The 17,250-nt window shown below is 50.3% G+C and overlaps 2 protein-coding genes across 4 annotated transcripts in view; one reads left to right on the top strand and one right to left on the bottom strand.

The window, feature by feature from the left end:
* ZNF638 (zinc finger protein 638) overlaps nucleotides 1–1,835 on the bottom strand; it is a 49,342-nt gene extending 47,507 nt beyond the window's left edge. The window contains exon 1 of the mRNA XM_088162896.1: nucleotides 1,691–1,835. The gene's annotated coding sequence lies outside the window, so the exon portion shown is untranslated. The remainder of the gene's footprint in view (nucleotides 1–1,690) is intronic.
* Nucleotides 1,836–7,210: 5,375 nt separating this feature from the next.
* Nucleotides 7,211–16,744, top strand: PAIP2B (poly(A) binding protein interacting protein 2B). Of its 3 annotated transcripts, none has more exons than XM_088162913.1 (4): nucleotides 7,211–7,275; nucleotides 11,119–11,289; nucleotides 13,221–13,409; nucleotides 14,628–16,744. In XM_088162913.1, exons 2-4 carry the CDS (start codon nucleotides 11,128–11,130, stop codon nucleotides 14,682–14,684), a joined length of 408 nt encoding a protein of 135 aa, XP_088019039.1. In that variant the 5' UTR covers nucleotides 7,211–7,275; nucleotides 11,119–11,127; the 3' UTR covers nucleotides 14,685–16,744. The 3 variants fall into 3 exon arrangements, with proteins under 3 accessions (XP_088019039.1, XP_088019037.1, XP_088019038.1); XM_088162911.1 differs by lacking the exon at nucleotides 7,211–7,275 and adding an exon at nucleotides 9,149–10,336; XM_088162912.1 differs by lacking the exon at nucleotides 7,211–7,275 and adding an exon at nucleotides 9,158–10,336 and having other exon boundaries at nucleotides 13,263–13,409.
* The last annotated feature ends 506 nt before the right edge of the window (nucleotides 16,745–17,250 follow it).

Here is a 17,250-nt window from a genome sequence, read left to right as displayed (position 1 = left end):
AAAATCAGGACAAGCTTTTCAGCCAGGAATTCCTCAAACAGGACCAAAATCGAACATTTTAACAGCAGGAATCTTCCTCAAATTCCACTTTCAGAGCAGCACAAAGTTGGATAAATCCATTTCAACACCAGCAACAGGTCCCTGATACCATCACTGACATTCCCGCCTAAAATTCCCCCCAAAAAAGCCCCAAATTCCACACAGAATATTTAACTGATGGCAAGGAAGGAGGAAAAGAGGTTTTATTTACCATCAAGCATGAAAGATAAAAGGGAAATACCCACATGAGTTCCTTGTCTGACAGCAAAAACAACCCAAAATCCAAACTGGGGAAGGAAAAGAGGGAAGAGAAGGAATCCAGGTGTTGGAAAATGTCATCTTTGGATAAATATCCTCAATTTCAGCAGAATTTGGGAAAGAAATTCACACCCAGGGGCAGATTTAAACGGGGGGAAAAAAAGAAATCAAAAAATGAAATTTAGGATATTCTTTTTCCTTGGAAAAATTTTTTTTTTCTCCTTATTCCAAGGAAAATCATGAGCTCATGTCAGATCCACCCTGTCCAATGCTGCCAGCAGCTGATTTAAGGTTTGAAATGTCCAGGGGAGGATCCCACAGCAGAGACAGGAGAAAAAAAAACCCAAACCAACAACATTTAAACATCAATTCTGGGCTGGAATGAGATTTTTTGGGGGGGGTTGGTTCGGGTTCTGAGTCAAAAAATCCATCAAGTTTTCTATAAATAGCTTCAGAAATCATCCTATAAAAGGAGATTTTAAAAGTAATGAAATGACAACTCTGGTTTATAAAAAAATAATATTTAAAAAGAACATTTCAGGCTTAAAATAACGCTAAAAATACCGAAGCCTCCGCCTAAATTGTATTTTTAAAAAGGTTAAATCCTCCAAAAGAGGAAGTTCCTGCAAATCACGTGATGCTACAGAGTTACAACAATTTGGCCTTAAGAAAATATAATTTTTCTCGGGTTTTTGACCCAATTCTGGTCAATTATTGCCGTTTCAAAGCAGAAAAAAAAAAAGAAAAGAGGGAAAAGTGGCGTTTTTAAACCTCAAACCAAGAGGAGGTGCCTGAGGTCACGTCCAGGTCCTCAGGTGCAAACCCAACCTGAGGCTGGTATTGTTCTATTTAGGGCAAATTCTCAATTTTAACCCAAAACAACAACTCCCAACAGCCGGCCCCCATTGTTTTAAGGTAAAAAAAAAGCTGAATTTATGGATTTAAAGGTTTGAGTAAGGATTAAATTAAGGTTTTGAGTGTTGTTTGACGTGCAGGGGAATGGAGGGAGGACCAGGGTAGCGTTTCCCTCGCTTCAAATCGCCTAAACCCGAGATTTTAATTTCAAAATTTCATTTGAAATCCGTGCTGGGTATAAAATGTGAAGAATCCGTGGTGGGGCTGCGGCTGCGCTGCAGGTCGGTGATTACGGGGCGGCTTTATCCGTGGGCCGAAAGACAAAAAATGATAAAGAATTAACGCTAAAAGGGCTAAAAGAGAAAAGAATAAAAGAAGAGGCGATACAAAAAAAAAAAATAAAGAATAAACACCCACAGGCCGAAACTCCTCATGAGGGCCCTGCTCCTTCCCCCCCACCCCCCCTCAGAGCCGCCATTACGCGCGTCCCCCTCAGCCCCCACCGCACGGGGGGAAGCGACCGCCGCTCGCCTCCTACCTCCGCCGGCGCGCAACCACCGCTCTCCCCGCGTCCCCCGCCGCCGGGACGAACCGGGAGAACCGGGAAGGAACCGTAAAAACACCGGGGAGAGCCCCGGGAGCGGCGGGCGGAGCACCGGCAAGGAGCGCGGAGGGACACGGCGCGCCGGGAGCTCTGAGGCGGCGCGGAGGCAGCGCGGGGTTGGGGGGGGGCGTGGGGAGCGTGGGGAGGAGCTGCGCATGCGCGCCGTGCGCAAAGCGGTGCCGCGGGGCATGCTGGGAGTCGGCGTCCTATAAAAGGAGGGAGGCGGCGCGCGCCCCCTCAGAGCGGGGCTTGCGCCCGACGGCTTCGTTTGTTCGTTTTCCGTTTACTGTTCCCACTTTTGACCTTCCTGCGGTTATTTTTGTAATTCCCTCAACGTGCTATGTCGTCAGTTCTTGACTCTGCTGCTTGTCCCCTCATTTCCCTGCCTCAGGGCTGCTGTGTGGAGCACGACCCTGCTCGAACCGTGAGGGACAAGGAGCTTTTTCCATTCCCCTACACGTCAATTAACACTAAGAGTCTTAATTTCATCCTTACTCAGGCCTTCAAATTCAGCATTTTTACCTTATAAAGATGGGATCTGGCTGTTTGGAATCGGCCCTCAATAAAGCAGTGCCAGCCTCAGGTTGGGTTTCCATCTCAGCCTCCCCTCAGCAGCACCCGGAGTTTCATGAATTCTCCTCCAGCCCTGCTGGATTTATTCCAAATTTCTCTTTAAAGCGTCCTGGTTTCCATGGAGAAACAGTGGCAGCCCCAGAAATTCCAGGGAAAACCGTGAAGTATATGAGGTGCTGATTCCCAGAGATTTATCCATGCTGATTCTTGGGATGAATTTTCCTTGGAATATCCAAGGTCAGGTTGGAAAGGAATTGGAGCAACCTGGGATAATGGGAGATGTCCCTGCTCATGGATGGGCTGGAATTGTTGGGATTTAAAGGGATCAAATCGATGGGATTTGCTTTGGAGCAGCAGCAGGAATTCCTGGAAATTCCAACGGAATTTCCAGCGAGTCATTGTCCCCAAATCCAGGCTCGTGTTCCACAAAATATCCAAAAATCCACCAAAAACACCTTGAAAGCTGCAACATTATTCCCTTCAAATTCCCAAATTTATGGATGGGCCACAGCAGCCCTGCCCCATCCCACACGATTTTCAGGGAATTCAGAATTTTGGAGCTGAATTTTGGGCACACACAATAAAATCCAGCCAAAGTGACTCCCTGGGACTGGATTTTCCAAAAAAAAATCCGAGCTGGCTCAGGGAGGATCCTTCCGTATTCCCAAAATTCCTGCATCCAATTCCCAGCTGAATTCTGTGGTTTTGAGGCTTTTTTTTTTTGCCAATTCCAACCTGAATTTTTCCACATGGAAAGGGTTTGGGGAAGGAAATGAACCCAAAGCAGATTTTGGGGATGAGCCCCAAAATTGGGGAATTGTTTTTGGTCACTTTAACCCAAAATTACAGAATTGAAGGAATTCTGGTAAATATTGAAATTAAAGGATGAGAACAAGGAATTCTGCTTTTTTAGGGATGCTGAGCTGATCCCAAATGGCTTTTACTCATCCTGGATATGCTGAAAGTCAAAATAAATCCCCCCAAAAAAGTTGGGAATGTGAGGGAATCCCAAACCTGAGAGCTCAGATCAGCTCTAAATCCTAAAATTAAAAATCTAAAAAAAAATTCCTAAAATTCTAAATCCTCCATCCCACAAAGATTTTGGGGGGTGAGGAGATGATTTTTGGGATCTGGAAAAGCCGAGGGAGCTGGGAAGGCTCAGCCTGGAGAAAAGGGGGATCAAGGAGGAGCAGTGGGGTTGGAACGGGGATTTGGGAACGGGGATTTGGGAATGGGGATGTGGGAACTGGGATTTAGGAACAGGGATTTGGGAACTGGGATTTAGGAACAGGGATTTAGGAGCAGGGATTTGGGATGGGAGGGAACAATCTCACGTTCTCCCGGCCAGGCTCAGGTGGGATATTGGGAATTCTGCTCCTGGAAAAGCTTTCCCAGCCCTGGCACAGCTGCCCAGGGCGTTGTCCCCATCCCTGGGGGTGGGGGGTGGCACTTGGGGACATGTGGTGGCCTTGGGGTAATGGGGGGCTGGAGGCTCTGGGGGACACTGGGCAGCTGCTGTCCCCAATTAACCCATTAACTCATTAACCCATTAACTCATTAACCCATTAACTCATTAACCCATTAACTCATTAACCCCTTAACTCATTACCCGTCAGCCGGGCCAGCCCCGGGGGGCGCTGCGCTCTCAGCGCTGTCCCCAAGGTGTGACAGCAGATGGGGCCACCAGCCCCGAGGGGACAGCGCTGAGCGACAGCGGCGCCGGGGCGGGGACACAGCCCGTGTCCCCTGAGAGCCGCGGGGACAGCGGGGACAGCCAGCCCCGTGTCACTGCTGGGGACAGGGGACAGGACAGGGGACAGCCAGCCCCGTGTCACTGTTAGGGACAGAGGACAGCCAGCCCTGTGTCACTGTTTTGGGGACAGGGGACAGGACAGGGGACAGCCAGCCCTGTGCCATTGTTAGGGACAGAGGACAATCAGCCCCGTTTCGCTGTTTTGGGGACAGCCAGCCCCGTGTCACTGCTGGGGACAAGGACAGGGGACAGCCAGCCCTGTGTCAGTGTTAGGGATAGAGGACAGCCAGCCCCGTGTCGCAGTTTGGGGACAGCCAGCCCCGTGTCACTGTTTTGGGGACAGCCAGGCCCGTGTCACTCTTTGGGGACAGCCAGCCCCGTTTCGCTGTTTTGGGGACAGGGGACAGCCAGCCCCGTGTCGCAGTTTGGGGACAGGACAGGGAATAGCCAGCCCCGTGTCACTGTTTTGGGGACAGCCAGCCCCGTGTCACTGTTTTGGGGACAGCCAGCCCCGTGTCGCTGTCCCCGTGCCCGGCACCACGTGCGCTGCCAGCCCCGGCGCTGGGTGACACTCGCTGTCATCGCCGGCTGTGTCCCCGTGCGTTGGTGACACTCCCGGTGGCCCTCGGTGACCTCGCGGGGCTGTCCCGTCCCGGCTGGCTTTGGGACACACCCCGAAACCCCCCAGCACATCTGTCCCCAACCCTGGCGACATCCCCCTTCCAGTGCCACCCCCCGGAGTGTCCCCAACACCTCCCGCACCCCAATCCCCGAGGTGCCACCCCCGTGTCCCCTCAGCCTGTCCCGGGATCAGCCCCGCGCTATTTTTGTCCCGTCTGGTGCCACCGCTGTCCCCAACCATACAAGGAGCCAGCAGCCACCCCGGAGGTGGGGTCACTTGTCCCCGAGGTGTCGCGTTCTGGGTGGCCCGAGCTGCTGACGGTGACCCGGGCACAGGGATTGTCACCTCCTGCTCGTTTTACACCGCCGCGCTGGCCTTGGGGACACTTTGTCGTGTTTGCCCCCCTTGTTTTTGGGACTGGGGCGGGATTAGCACCTGGTGAGGGCACGGGGACGGAAATAGCTCTGGGGACACTGGTGACCCTCGTGCCTGGAGGACAAATTTGGGGACACTGCCCTCCATCCAACCCCCCCTTTGTCCCCTCAGCCGTGAATTGTCCCCATCCCTCAGCAACGGGTGGGACATTGGGGGCGTCCCCACCCCAAACTGGGGGGATCTCACATTTAGGGAGGGGACAAACCCCAAAGGTTCGGGGTGTCCCTGTCCCAGCAGCACCCCTGGGTGACCCCCAAACTGCGCGTGGAGCCTCCAAAAAAATCCCCCAGAGCACGGAGACCCCAAAATCTGATCCCCTCACCCCAAAAATCCCGTTCTGGAGCAGGAAATGAATTTGGGGTCACACCGAGGGGTGCCGGGAGATTTTGGGTCCCCCTTTTCTGGTGTCCCCCCAAAACTGTGCATGGAGCCTCCAGGGAATCCCCCAGGGCAGGGAGACCCCAAAATCTGCGCCCCCCACCCCAAAAACCCCATCCCGGAGTGGGTTTGGGGTCACGCCGAGGGGTGCCGGGAGATTTTGGCTCCCCCTTTTCTGCCATGGGGGTCCTCATGGGGGTGTCCCCCCCTTCCCACGGGCACCTTCCTTCCGGAGCCCCCCAAGTTGAGGTGGGACGCCCCCCCCCAACCATCCCAAATCCGGGGAGCTGGGAAAGGCGGGGGGGGAGGGATTTGGGGACACCCAGGGGGGGATTTGGGGACACTCACCGTCCGAGGGGGTCGAGGGGCAGCGGGTCGAGGCTCGGGGGGGGTCGGGGACCCCAATTTTGGGGGGGCGCGGAGGAGCCGCCGCCGCCCGCCGGCATCGCGGGATCAGCACGGGGATTTGGGATCGGGGATTTGGGATCGGGATCCGGGATCGGGATCCGGGATCGTCACCGCGGGGAGGCGGCGCTGGAGCAGCCCCGGGCACGGGACCCCCCCCCTTTTCCCCCCCGGGGGGGGTCTCAGCATTATCGGGGTGCCGGGTTGGGGGAAGTCCCCTGGTGACCCCAAAACTGCGGCTGCACAACCGAGGGCCCCCCCCCGGGGCTCCCCCACCCGCTGCCACCGACACGGGGCTGTCCCCGTTGTCCCCAAGTGGAGGTGGCAGCAAAATTTGGGGTGCAGGGCAGGGTCCCCACCAATATGGGGGTGCGGGGCTGGGTAAAACTCCCCCCCCAAAGGTGTCCCCAAAATTAGGGGTGCAGGGCTGGATTCCCACGTTCCTGTCCTCAGTATAGGGGTGTGGGGCTGCGTAAATCCCCCCAAGAATGTCCCCAAATTTAGGGGTGCAGGGCTGAACCCCCCACCCAGTTGTCCTCAATTTTGGGGTGCGAGGCTGGGAAAAACCCCCAAAAGTGCCCCCAAAACTGGGGGTGCAGGGCTGGATCCCCCCCCACATTCCTGGCCCCAATGTGGGGGTGCAGGGTTGGGTAAAACCCCCCAAGAGTGTCCCCAAAATTCGGGGTACAGGTGCAGAAGCGGGACCCGGCTCCCGCCATGTGCTCCCCCCGTTCTGTTCCCCCATTTTGGGGGTGCACAGCCCTGTCCCCCCCCGCCCCCCCCCCACGGTGTCCCCAACACGGGGGGGTCACAGATCGGACCCCCCCCCCCCAAAGCCACGCGCCAGCCACGTGACCGCTCCCGCCCCCTGGCTGTGTTTACATGATTCGACCAATCAGCGCCCTTCTACCAACACACCCTCGCGACGGGGCAGGCAGTTTGTGAGGCCTCTCCCCATTGGGCGAAATGCCTGTCAATCATCTTCCAGCCGCGGGGGCGGGGCGCTCGCTGTTATTTACATCGTTAGTGGCCACGCCCACTTCATCGAGGCCCCGCCCCCGCGAGCTGCCCTTCAGCCCCACGTGGGGGACGCGTGCGCTCAGCCAATCAGAGCGGTCGGCGACAGCCAATCCGGAGAGCCGCTCGGTGGGTGTGATTTGCTGCATGATTGACAGCTCATCGGCCCAATAGTAACTCTCTGTGTATCCGAGCTGTCCAATCGGAGCGCGGAGGGGCGGGGCTACATGTCGGCGTTGGCCAATGGGAGGCGTGGGCGTGTCGGTGGCGGGAGGGGCGGGGCCTTGCGGCGGCGGCGGCGGCTGAGGGCGCGGAGCGGCACCGGCCCGGGCCGAGGTACCGGGGGGGGACACGGGGGCGACACCGGGGACACCGCCCGAGGCATCGCGGGGAGAGCAAGGGCGACACAGCCCGAGCCACCGGCGGGCACGGGGGGACACGGGGACACCGGCCCGAGGTACCGGCGGGGACACGGGGGGCTCTGCGGCCGAGCAGGCCCCGCTGTCCCGCGCGCTCCTGAGGGGCTCCGGGAGGCGCCGGCCCGGCCCGGTTGGCGCTGAGGACCTGCCAGGCTCCGCTGCGGCTCCTGCCTCGGTACCGCCGGGAATTGCATCCCGGGATCCCAAAAATAGCGCCCGAAGTCCCGGGCTGGGATCGGCTCTTCCATCCCATTCCATAGGAACAGGCGCTGCTCCCTCACCCCAGTTCCCTCTGGATCCCCCTGGTTGTGAACACGCAGGGTTTGTGGGGAGGTCGCTGTCCCCAAATTCCCCCTCCAGCCGGGATTTGGGATATTTTTAGCACGTTCCCGTGGGATATTTGGGAGATTTTTCATGCTCAGGTGCCGCAGGGACAGGTGGGGACACCTGGCTGGGAGCTGCTCTCGTTCCTTCGGGATCCTGGGACGTGGGGAAAGCTTTCCCACACTCCATGCGGTGTTTGGGGCTTCCCAGCTCCGGATAAAACCAGGGATTTACGGCGATATCCTGGAAACATCCACGTCTGGCTTCGGTGTTTTCATAGAGTTCTGGAATGCTTTGGGTTGGAAAAGACTTTAAATCCCATCCAGGAACATTTCCCATAATCCCAGCCTGGCCTTGGACACTGCCAGGGATCCAGGGGCAGCCCCAGCAAATCTGGGAATTGCAGCCCAGGCAGGAATTCCTTCCCAAGATCCCAGCCCAATCTCCCCTTTCCCAGTGGGAGCCATTCCCTGGGTCCTGTCCCTCCAGGCCTTGTCCCCAATTCCAGCTCTCCTGGAGCCCCTGCAGGGACTCTGAGCATTCCCTGGAATTTTCCCTTCTCCAGGGGAACATTTCCAGCTTTCCAAATCCTCGTGGCTTCCTCTGGACTCCCTCCAGCATCTCCAGGACGATTTAACCCTTTGGGAATTTCTGATTTCCAACCCAATCCGCGGCTCCAGCCCTGTCACTCCCAGCCCTGACCGTCGGGAAAACGGGATTGTCCCTTCCCAGGAAATTTGGTTTCCCGTGGAATGATGAATCCAGGTCCCCAAGGCCGGGATGGGAAATCTCGGGGACAATCCCGGAGCTGTCGTGGCTCCCTCCTCCCGGGATAATTCCAGCTCTGGAATCCTGGGAGCTGCCGGCTCCTTTCATGTGGTTCCAGCTCCTGTTCCGCCGGGATTTGGAATTTTGGGAGGTGCCAGACTGAGAGAGGGAGCGGCAACAAAACCGTGGATCAAATCCTGGAATCGTGGAATTGTTCTGGTGGAAAAAAGGCTCCAAAATCCCCAAATCTGAGCTGTGCTTCCCTCCCTGCTGTTTGCAGAGGGAATGGGGGTGGCAAGGCCGGGATAAACTCGGATCCCTGTGGAATTGCAGCCCTGGGATTGCAGCGCTGGCTGTTTGTGCTGGGAACGCTGCCATGGGAAAAGCAGCTCCGGCTCTGCTCCTTTGGGAAGGGGATTTTCCAAAGGCACAGAGGGAATGGATTCCAACTGCCACAGGGCTGGCATGGATGGGATAATGGGATATTGGCATGTCGGGAAGGAATTCTGCTGGTTAACCCTTCCTGTGTCATGGAGATGCTCTGGAGGCAGGCTGGGAGAGCTGGGAATGTTCCCCTGGAGAAGGGAAAATTCCAGGGAATGCTCAGAGTCCCCGCAGGGGCTCCAGGAGAGCTGGAATTGGGGACAAGGCCTGGAGGGACAGGACCCAGGGAATGGCTCCCACTGGGAAAAGGGAGATTTTTGTGGAATATTGGGAAGGAATTCCTGCCTGGGAGGGAGGTGAGGCTCAGATTCCCCAGAGAGGAGCTAGACATGTCCCTTCAGAGCCTGGAAGCAGCTCCTGAAGGAATTTGGGATGAGATTCCTGAGCATTGCGTGGACTGAGCTCTGGAGCTGGAGGTTTTAGCAGAGCAGGATGAGATGAGATGATCCTGGATCCAGAATGGGAACTGGCCGTGGTTCCTGGGCAGCTGGGAGAGCTGGGAATGGGAAAAATCCACATCTGGGACAGCTGGGAATAGGAAAATTCCACATCTGGGAGAGTTGGGAATGGGAAAATTCCACACGGCCCGGAGAGAAAATGGGATAAGGAATGGGATTTGGGATTCTGGCTGCAGGGATTTTATCTGCAAAAAGGGGATTAGAGCCCAGGGAATTGGGATTTCCTGGAGTGGGAGCCAGGAGATCTGGGAAGGCAGAGGGAACCAGCTGGACCTGTGGAGCTGGGAATGGGAATGGGAGAATCTATTCCTTGGGAAAGGATCCAGGGCTCTCCTGCCTGGATTCCTCCACGGAATCCTGGAATTTGGGTGGGAAGGGACCTTAAATCCCATCCCATTCCAGCACCTCCCACTGTCCCAGGTGGATCCAACCTGGCCTTGGACATTCCCAGGGATCCAGGGACAGCCCCAGCAAATCTGGGAATTGCAGCCCAGGCAGGAATTCCTTCCCAAGATCCCAGCCCAATCTCCCCTTTCCCAGTGGGAGCCATTCCCTGGGTCCTGTCCCTTCAGGCCTTGTCCCCAATTCCAGCTCTCCTGGAGCCCCTGCAGGGACTCTGAGCATTCCCTGGAATTTTCCCTTCTCCAGCTGAACATTCCCAGCTCTCTCATTATCCCTGACTTCATTCCCCATTCCCAAACTTTCCAAACTTCCAAAAACTTCACAAACTCTGGCATTTTTTGGGGTGGGAATTATCCTTTTCCAGGATGAGCCAGTCATGGATGGATGGAGGGATGGATGGATTGATTGATGGATCCATGGATTTGTGGATTGATGAATTTATGGATTATGGATGGATTTATGGATTAATAGATCCATGGATTTATGGAATGGTTTCTGATGGATTCCCAATACCCACGATGGATTTTAAACTCATTAAAGCTGGAAAATCCCACCGGGATCAAACCCACCCCTTCCCATTGTGTAAGACCCGGATCTGAGCTGGGTTTGGGATGTCCAGCAGCTCCGAATTCCCAAATTTCCCTCATTCCCTCATCCCCTCGTTCCCGAATTTCCCAAATTCCCGAATTCCTGAATTTCCTTCATTCCTAAGGACGATGGGCTGGGATTGGGTTGTCCAGAAGCTCTGAATTCCCTCATCCCTCATTCCCCAATTTCTCTTCTTCCCCAATTTCCCTGATTGCCCAATTTCCCAAATGTCCTTCATTCCCCAATTTCCCTCATTCCCCAATTTCCTTCATCCCCCAATTTCCCTGATTCCCCAATTTCCCGAATTTTTCCAATTTCCCTCATTCCCCAATTTCCCCAATTTCCCTCATTCCCCAATTTCCCTCATTCCCCAATTTCCCCAATTTCTCTCATTCCCCAATTTCCCCAATTTCCCCAATTTCTCTCATTCCCCAATTTCCCGAATTTCCCTCATTCCCCGATTTTCTGAATTTCTCTCATCCCCCAATTTCCTTCATCCCCCAATTTCCCTGATTCCCCAATTTCCCGAATTTCCCTCATTCCCAATTTCCCCAATTTCCTTCATTCCCCAATTTCCCTGATTCCCCAATTTTCTGAATTTCCCTCATTCCCCAATTTCCCGAAGTTTCCCAATTTCCCCAATTTCCCTCACTCCCCAATTTCCCCAATTTCCCCAATTTCCTTCATTCCCCAATTTCCCTCACTCCCCAATTTCCCCAATTTCCCCAATTTCCCCAATTTCCCTCACTCCCCCATTCCCGACTTTCCCGTTGCAGACCCCCGGGATGAACGGCTCGGAGCTGGGCGCGGTGCCCGCCCCGCAGGAGGGCGGTGCCGGTGCCGGGGGCGGTGACAATGACGGTGACAGTGACGGTGACAATGGCAGTGCCAGGAGCCCCTTCGCCGAGTACGCCTGGATGGAGCACGAGGAGGAGTTCAACAGGCAGGTCCGGCCATTAATTCTCATTTTATTCACTCGTTTACTTTATTATCACGGCTTATTTTTATTCTTCTTGAATTTCATGTCATTATTTAATTTTATTTATTTCATTTATAATCATTGCTTATTTTTATTCTTACTTAATTTCATTTCATTATTTAATTTTATTTAATTAATTATCATCATTACCGTATTTTTATTTTTCTTTCATTTTATTACTTAATTTTATTTACTTATTTAATTTATTATCATTGCTTTATTTTTATTCTTGCTTAACTTAATTTCATTATTTATTTAGTTAATTCAGTACCGTCACGGCATTTTTATTTCTTTCTTTCATTTTATTATTGAATTTTATTTAATTAATTTATTATCATTACTTATTTTTATTCTTATTGAATTTCATGTCATTATTTACTTAGTTAATTCAGTATCGTTACCTTATTTTTATTTTCTTTCATTTTATTATTTAATTTTATTCCGTTATTTAATTTATTATCATTGCTTTATTTTTATTCTCATTTCATTTCATTTTATTATTTGATTTTATTTAATTAATTTATTATCATTACTTATTTTTATTCTTATTTCATTATTTAATTTTATTCAGTTAATTTAGTATCGTTACCATATTTTCCTTTCTTTCTTTCTGTCATTTTATTATTTAATATTATTCAGTTATTTAATTTATTATCATTGCTTTATTTTTATTCTTATTTCATTTTATTATTTAATTTTATTTAGTTAAGTATCATTACCTTATTTTTATTTATGTATTATTTATTTTATTCAGTTATTTATTATCATTGCTTTATTTTTATTCTTACTTAATTTCATTTCATTATTTAATTTTATTCAGTTATTTAGTATTGTTACCTTATTTTTATTTCTTTCATTATATTATTTATTTTAATTTTATTTATGTGAATTTGATTTATTTTTGTTGTATTATCGTTGCTTTGTGTTTATTTAGCACTAATTTCGTTTTATTTATTTATTTTTATTTCTGTGTTTAATTATTACTTATTCAATTAAATTATTATTTTTATTAATTATTTATTTTTATTTATTATTTTTTGGGAATTGGAGTTTTTTGGAATTTGGAGATTTTTGGAATTTGGAGTTTTTTAGGATTTGGATTTTTTGGGGGGAATTGGGAATCTTTTGGGGATTTGGGATTTTTTTGGGGGGGAGGATTTGAGGGTTTTTTGGTCTTTTTTTTTTTTGAGATTGGGAGGTTTTTTTGGGATTTGGGGTTTTTGTGATTTGGGTTTTTTGGGGGATTTGAGAGAGTTTTGGGGATTTGGGATTTTTTTGTGATTTGGGTTTTTTTTGGGATTGGGACTTTTTTCTGAATTTGGAGTTTCTTTGAATTTGGAGGTTTTTTTGGGGATTTGGGTTTTTTGGGGGATTTGGGATTTTTTAGGGATTTGGGATTTTTTGGGGGGAGGATTTGAAGTTTTTTTGGTGTTTTTTGGGGGGATTTGGAGGTTTTTGGAATTTGAATTTTTTTTTGGAATTTGAACTTTTTTCTTGGATTTGGGGAATTAGAAGGATTTGGGGATTTTGGATCCAGCACAGGCTGAAAAAAAACCAGGAATATTCACCTGGATGTGCAGAATCCTGGGATCATTCCCCTCCTGCTGGGACGAGCCAACATTCCTGGCATATTTGAATTTTACATCCCCATTTTTTCTGCAGGAATCCCATCCCCAAATCCCAATTTTCCAATAGGAAACCATTCCCTGTGTCCTGTCCCCAAATCCCAGCTCTCCTGGAGCCCCTTTTGGGATATTTTTTGGGGGGATTTTTTTGGTGATTCCCTGGAATTTTCCAAGTGACCATTCCCAGAATCCAGATCCCTCCATGGAATCCCGGGTGGATTTGGCACTTGGGGATTTCCCACCCTCAGCAATTCCATGGATTTGGGATGTGCAGGCCCTTCCCACAAATCCTGGATGTGTTTCCCACGCTGGGCAGGTGGAGGAGGAGCTGCAGGAGCAGGAATTCCTGGATCGCTGCTTCCAGGAGATGCTGGAGGAGGAGGAGCGGGATTGGTTCATCCCGGCGCGGGATCTGCCCCAGGGAACGCCCGCGGGGGAGGGGCCCGGGGCCGACGACATCCTGGTGAGAGCCCGGGGACACGGGCCGGGAATATCCCCTGGGATTGTCCCTCCATTGGGATTGTCCCTTCCCTTCCCTTCCCTTCCCTTCCCTTCCCTTCCCTTCCCTTCCCTTCCCTTCCCTTCCCTTCCCTTCCCTTCCCTTCCCTTCCCTTCCCTTCCCTTCCCTTCCCTTCCCTTCCCTTCCCTTCCCTTCCCTTCCCTTCCCTTCCCTTCCCTTCCCTTCCCTTCCCTTCCCTTCCCTTCCCTTCCCTTCCCTGGGATTGTCCCCTCCTTGGGATTGTCCTGTGACTGGAATTGTCCCAAGCTTGGGATTGTCAAATCCTTGGAATTGTCCCTTCCTTGGAATTGTTCAATTCTTGGAATTGTCCCATCCCTGGAATTGTCAAATCCTTGGTATTTTCCAATCCCTGGAATTGTCCCATCCTTGGAGTTCTCCCTTCCTTGGAATTGTCCCTTCCCCTGAAATTGTTCAATTCTTGGAATTGTCTAATCCTTGGAATTCTCATATCCCTGAGATTCTCCTTTCCCAGGGATTATTCCTTGGAATTGTCCAATTCCTGGAATTGTCCTGTCTCTGGACTTGTCTAATCCTTGGAATTGTCCCTTTCCTGGGATTGTCCCATCCTTGGAATTATCCAATCCCTGGAATTGTCAAATCCTTGGATTTGTCCAATTCTTGGAATTGTCCTTTCCCCTTGAATTGTCCCTTCCTTGGAATTGTCCAATCCCTGGAATTGTCTAATATTTGGAATTCTTATATCCCTGGAATTCTCCTTTTCCAGGAATTATTCCTTGGAATTGTCCCATCCTTGGATTTGTCCAATTCTTGGAATTATCCATCCCTGGAATTGTCCCTTCCTTGGAATTGTCTCATCCTTGGAATTGTCAAATCCTTGGAATTGTCCCATCCTTGGAATTCTTCTTTGAAATTTTCCCATCCCTGGAATTCTCCTATTCCCTGGAATGATCAAATCCTTGATATTTTCCAGTCCCTGGAAAATTTTCCCATCCTTGGAATGATTCCATACATAGAATTGTCCAATCCCTGGAATTGTCCTGATTTTGGAATTGTCAAATCCCTGGAATTCTCCCATCCTTTGAGTTTTCCCATCCCTGCAATTCCCAAGTTTCACACTCCAGTTATTCCAAAGTAGAAAATCCTGGAATTTCCCCCTCACTGACAAATCCCTTTTTTATTTTTATTTTTTTTTTCCCCCAGAGCAAAAGCAACTTGAATCCAGATGCCAAGGAATTTGTGCCTGGAGTGAAATACTGAGCCTGGGAATGGCCAGAGACTGATTCCCTGCTCCAGGGAAAAATTGGGACACAGGAAGAGCCTGGAGAGGCTCCAGGCACCAGGATCTGCTCCAGCTCCAAGTATTTTTCCTTAGGTTTTTTTTTTCCTATTTTTATTGGCTTTTTCCTCACTTTTTTTTTTTTTTTCCTTTTTTTTCCTTGGCAGTTTTTTGGCTTCCTGAGGATTTGTGGTGATTCCACCAGCAGGGAAAAAAATCTCGAGGGGGAGGATGGGGGGAAAAAAAAAAAAAAAATCATGGGGGGAAAAAAAAAAAAATCAGGTTTTTGGTGCTTGTGGAGGATTTTTAGGGATGGCTTTTCCCTGATTTTTCTGCAATGGGATTTTTTTTTTTTTCCTCTGCTGGAACTGAAGGGGTTCCAAGGTGTGATCCCAAAATTCCTCCACATGGAAGCTGAGCAGGGGGATCCTGCCAATCCCAGAGGTTTTTAGGGAAATCTGGATTCCCCAAATTCCTCTTCCCCATAAGGAATTCCTCATCTGACACTACAGCCCTAATTCCTCCTGGATTTAAAAAAAAAAAAAAAAAAATCCAAGGAAAACCAGAGGGAAGAAGGGAATTGGAGCAGCATTCCTGGCAAAAAGAGAGGGATCCTCTGCTGGGATGAAACCCCCCCCTGAGGGAAATTTTGGGAATATCCTGGTGCTGATCCCTTTTCCAAGGATCAGAATTGAATTTTGGGAAAATGAAATTTCCTTCCCCATCCATGAAAGCTGCAGTTCCCAAAATCCCAGGCACTCCCAAGGTTCTGAAAGGCTCAGAAATGCAGGGAAAGGGAGGAAATTTCCAGGTCTGAAATCCCTGTCCAGGGAAATCAGGAATTTTTTGGGGATTGGGAATTCCTATCCAGGGCAATCAGGAAATTTTTTGGGATTGGGAATTCCTGTCCAGGGAAATCAGGAAATTTTTTGGGATTGGGAATTCCTGTCCAGGGCAATCAGGAAGTTTTTGGGATTGGGAATTCCTATCCAAGGAAATCAGGAGCTTTTTGGGATTGGGAATTCCTATCCAAGGAAATCAGGAATTCCCAGGATTGGGAATCCATGAGAAATAAAGGAATTTCTCGAGGTCAGAAATCCCCATCCAGGGAAACCAGGAACTTTTTGGGATTGGGAATCTTTGTCCAAGAAGAGCAGGAGCTTTTTAAGGTCAGAAATCCCATTCAGGAACTTTTTGGGATTGGGAATTCCTATCCAAGGAAATCAGGAGCTTCCCAAGGTCAGAAATCCCTGTCCAGGGAAACCAGGAACTTTTTTGGGATTGGGAATCCCTACAGAGGAAATCAGGAGCTCCTTGGGATTGGGAATCCCTGTCCAGGGAAATCAGAAACTTTTTGGGATTGGGAATTGCTATCCAGGGAAATCAGGAGCTTCCCAAGGTCAGAAATCCCTGTCCAGGGAAACCAGGAATTTTTTGGGATTGGAAATCCCTCTCCAGGAAAAGTGGGAGCTTCCCAAGATCAGAAATCCCATACAGGAAATGCAGGAACTTTTTGGGATTGGGAATCCCTGTCCAGGGAAATCAGGAACTTTTTGGGATTGGGAATTTCTATCCAGGGAAACCAGGAGCTTTTTGGGATTGGAAACCCCAAACCAGATGAACCAGGAACTTTCCAGGCTCTGAACTTTTCTCCAGGGAAAAATGGGAATCCTGGGAAAGCAGCAGCAGTGCTCAGCCCCATTCCTGCTGCATGAGCACATTCCCATTCCCTGAATTCCTGGATCAGCAGCATCAGGGGGGGCTGGACCACGAACAGGGCTGAGCTGATGGAATTCCTGACTCCCAGCACTTCCCAGCCCCTCTGGAACCATTTCCCTATGGAAACATCACCCCAAAAATCCCCTTTGGGGCTGGCCAGGGTGGGATCCATCCCCTGGGGAGATCCCACACCCTCCCCTCCTCCTTTTCCCGGTTTTCCTTGGATTTCTCCTCCAGTTCCCTCCTTTTTCCTCCCTCCTCATGCTGTACATTTGGGACATAAATTGTACATTTATCCCAAATAAAATGGTTTTTTTTGAAAGGGAGAGGGGCCGGGGTTTTCCTTGGAAAACTTTGGGGTCTCCATGAGCCCTCCCAGTGATCCCAGTCACTCCCAGTTGGAGCCTTAGGAATTTCCCCTTCTGGATTTTTCCTTTCTGGGCCTTTGGATTCCCAGGAAAAACAACCCAAAAGGGATTTCCCCCCCCCCCCTTTTTTTTTTTTTTCCTTTTTTTCCTTTTTAAAGTGGAAATCGCCCCAAAAGCTCCATGTGCCTTCCCAGGTCATGGATGTCACATCCCTGATCCCAATCTTTGGGATTTCTTCCTTCCTCCTCCTCCTGCTTTTCCTTGGATGCAGAGCCCTCCCTGCCTGTGCTGGCAGGCCTAGCACCCCATTCCCAATCCCACCCCTAATCCCAATCCAAATCCCAATCACATTCATAATCCTAATAGTGATTCTGATCCTAATCCAAATACCAATCCCATTCCTAATCATAATCCCAATCCCATTCCTAATCCCACTCCCATTCCCATTCCCATCTCTATT

Source organism: Sturnus vulgaris, chromosome 4 (assembly GCF_052056855.1).
Source record: "Sturnus vulgaris isolate bStuVul1 chromosome 4, bStuVul1.hap1, whole genome shotgun sequence".
NCBI classification, from domain to species: domain Eukaryota; kingdom Metazoa; phylum Chordata; class Aves; order Passeriformes; family Sturnidae; genus Sturnus; species Sturnus vulgaris.
The sequence above is the reverse complement of the archived record's forward strand: the minus strand, read 5'-3'. Positions and strand labels throughout refer to the sequence as shown.

Coding starts and splice junctions, on each gene's coding strand:
- PAIP2B (XM_088162911.1), top strand. CDS start 10,238: ATGGAATGGTTTCTGATGGATTCCCAATACCCACGATGGATTTTAAAC. Junction 11,290..13,220: donor AGGAGGAGTTCAACAGGCAG/GTCCGGCCATTA, acceptor TGGGATGTGCAG/GCCCTTCCCACAAATCCTGG. Junction 13,410..14,627: donor CCGGGGCCGACGACATCCTG/GTGAGAGCCCGG, acceptor TTTTTCCCCCAG/AGCAAAAGCAACTTGAATCC.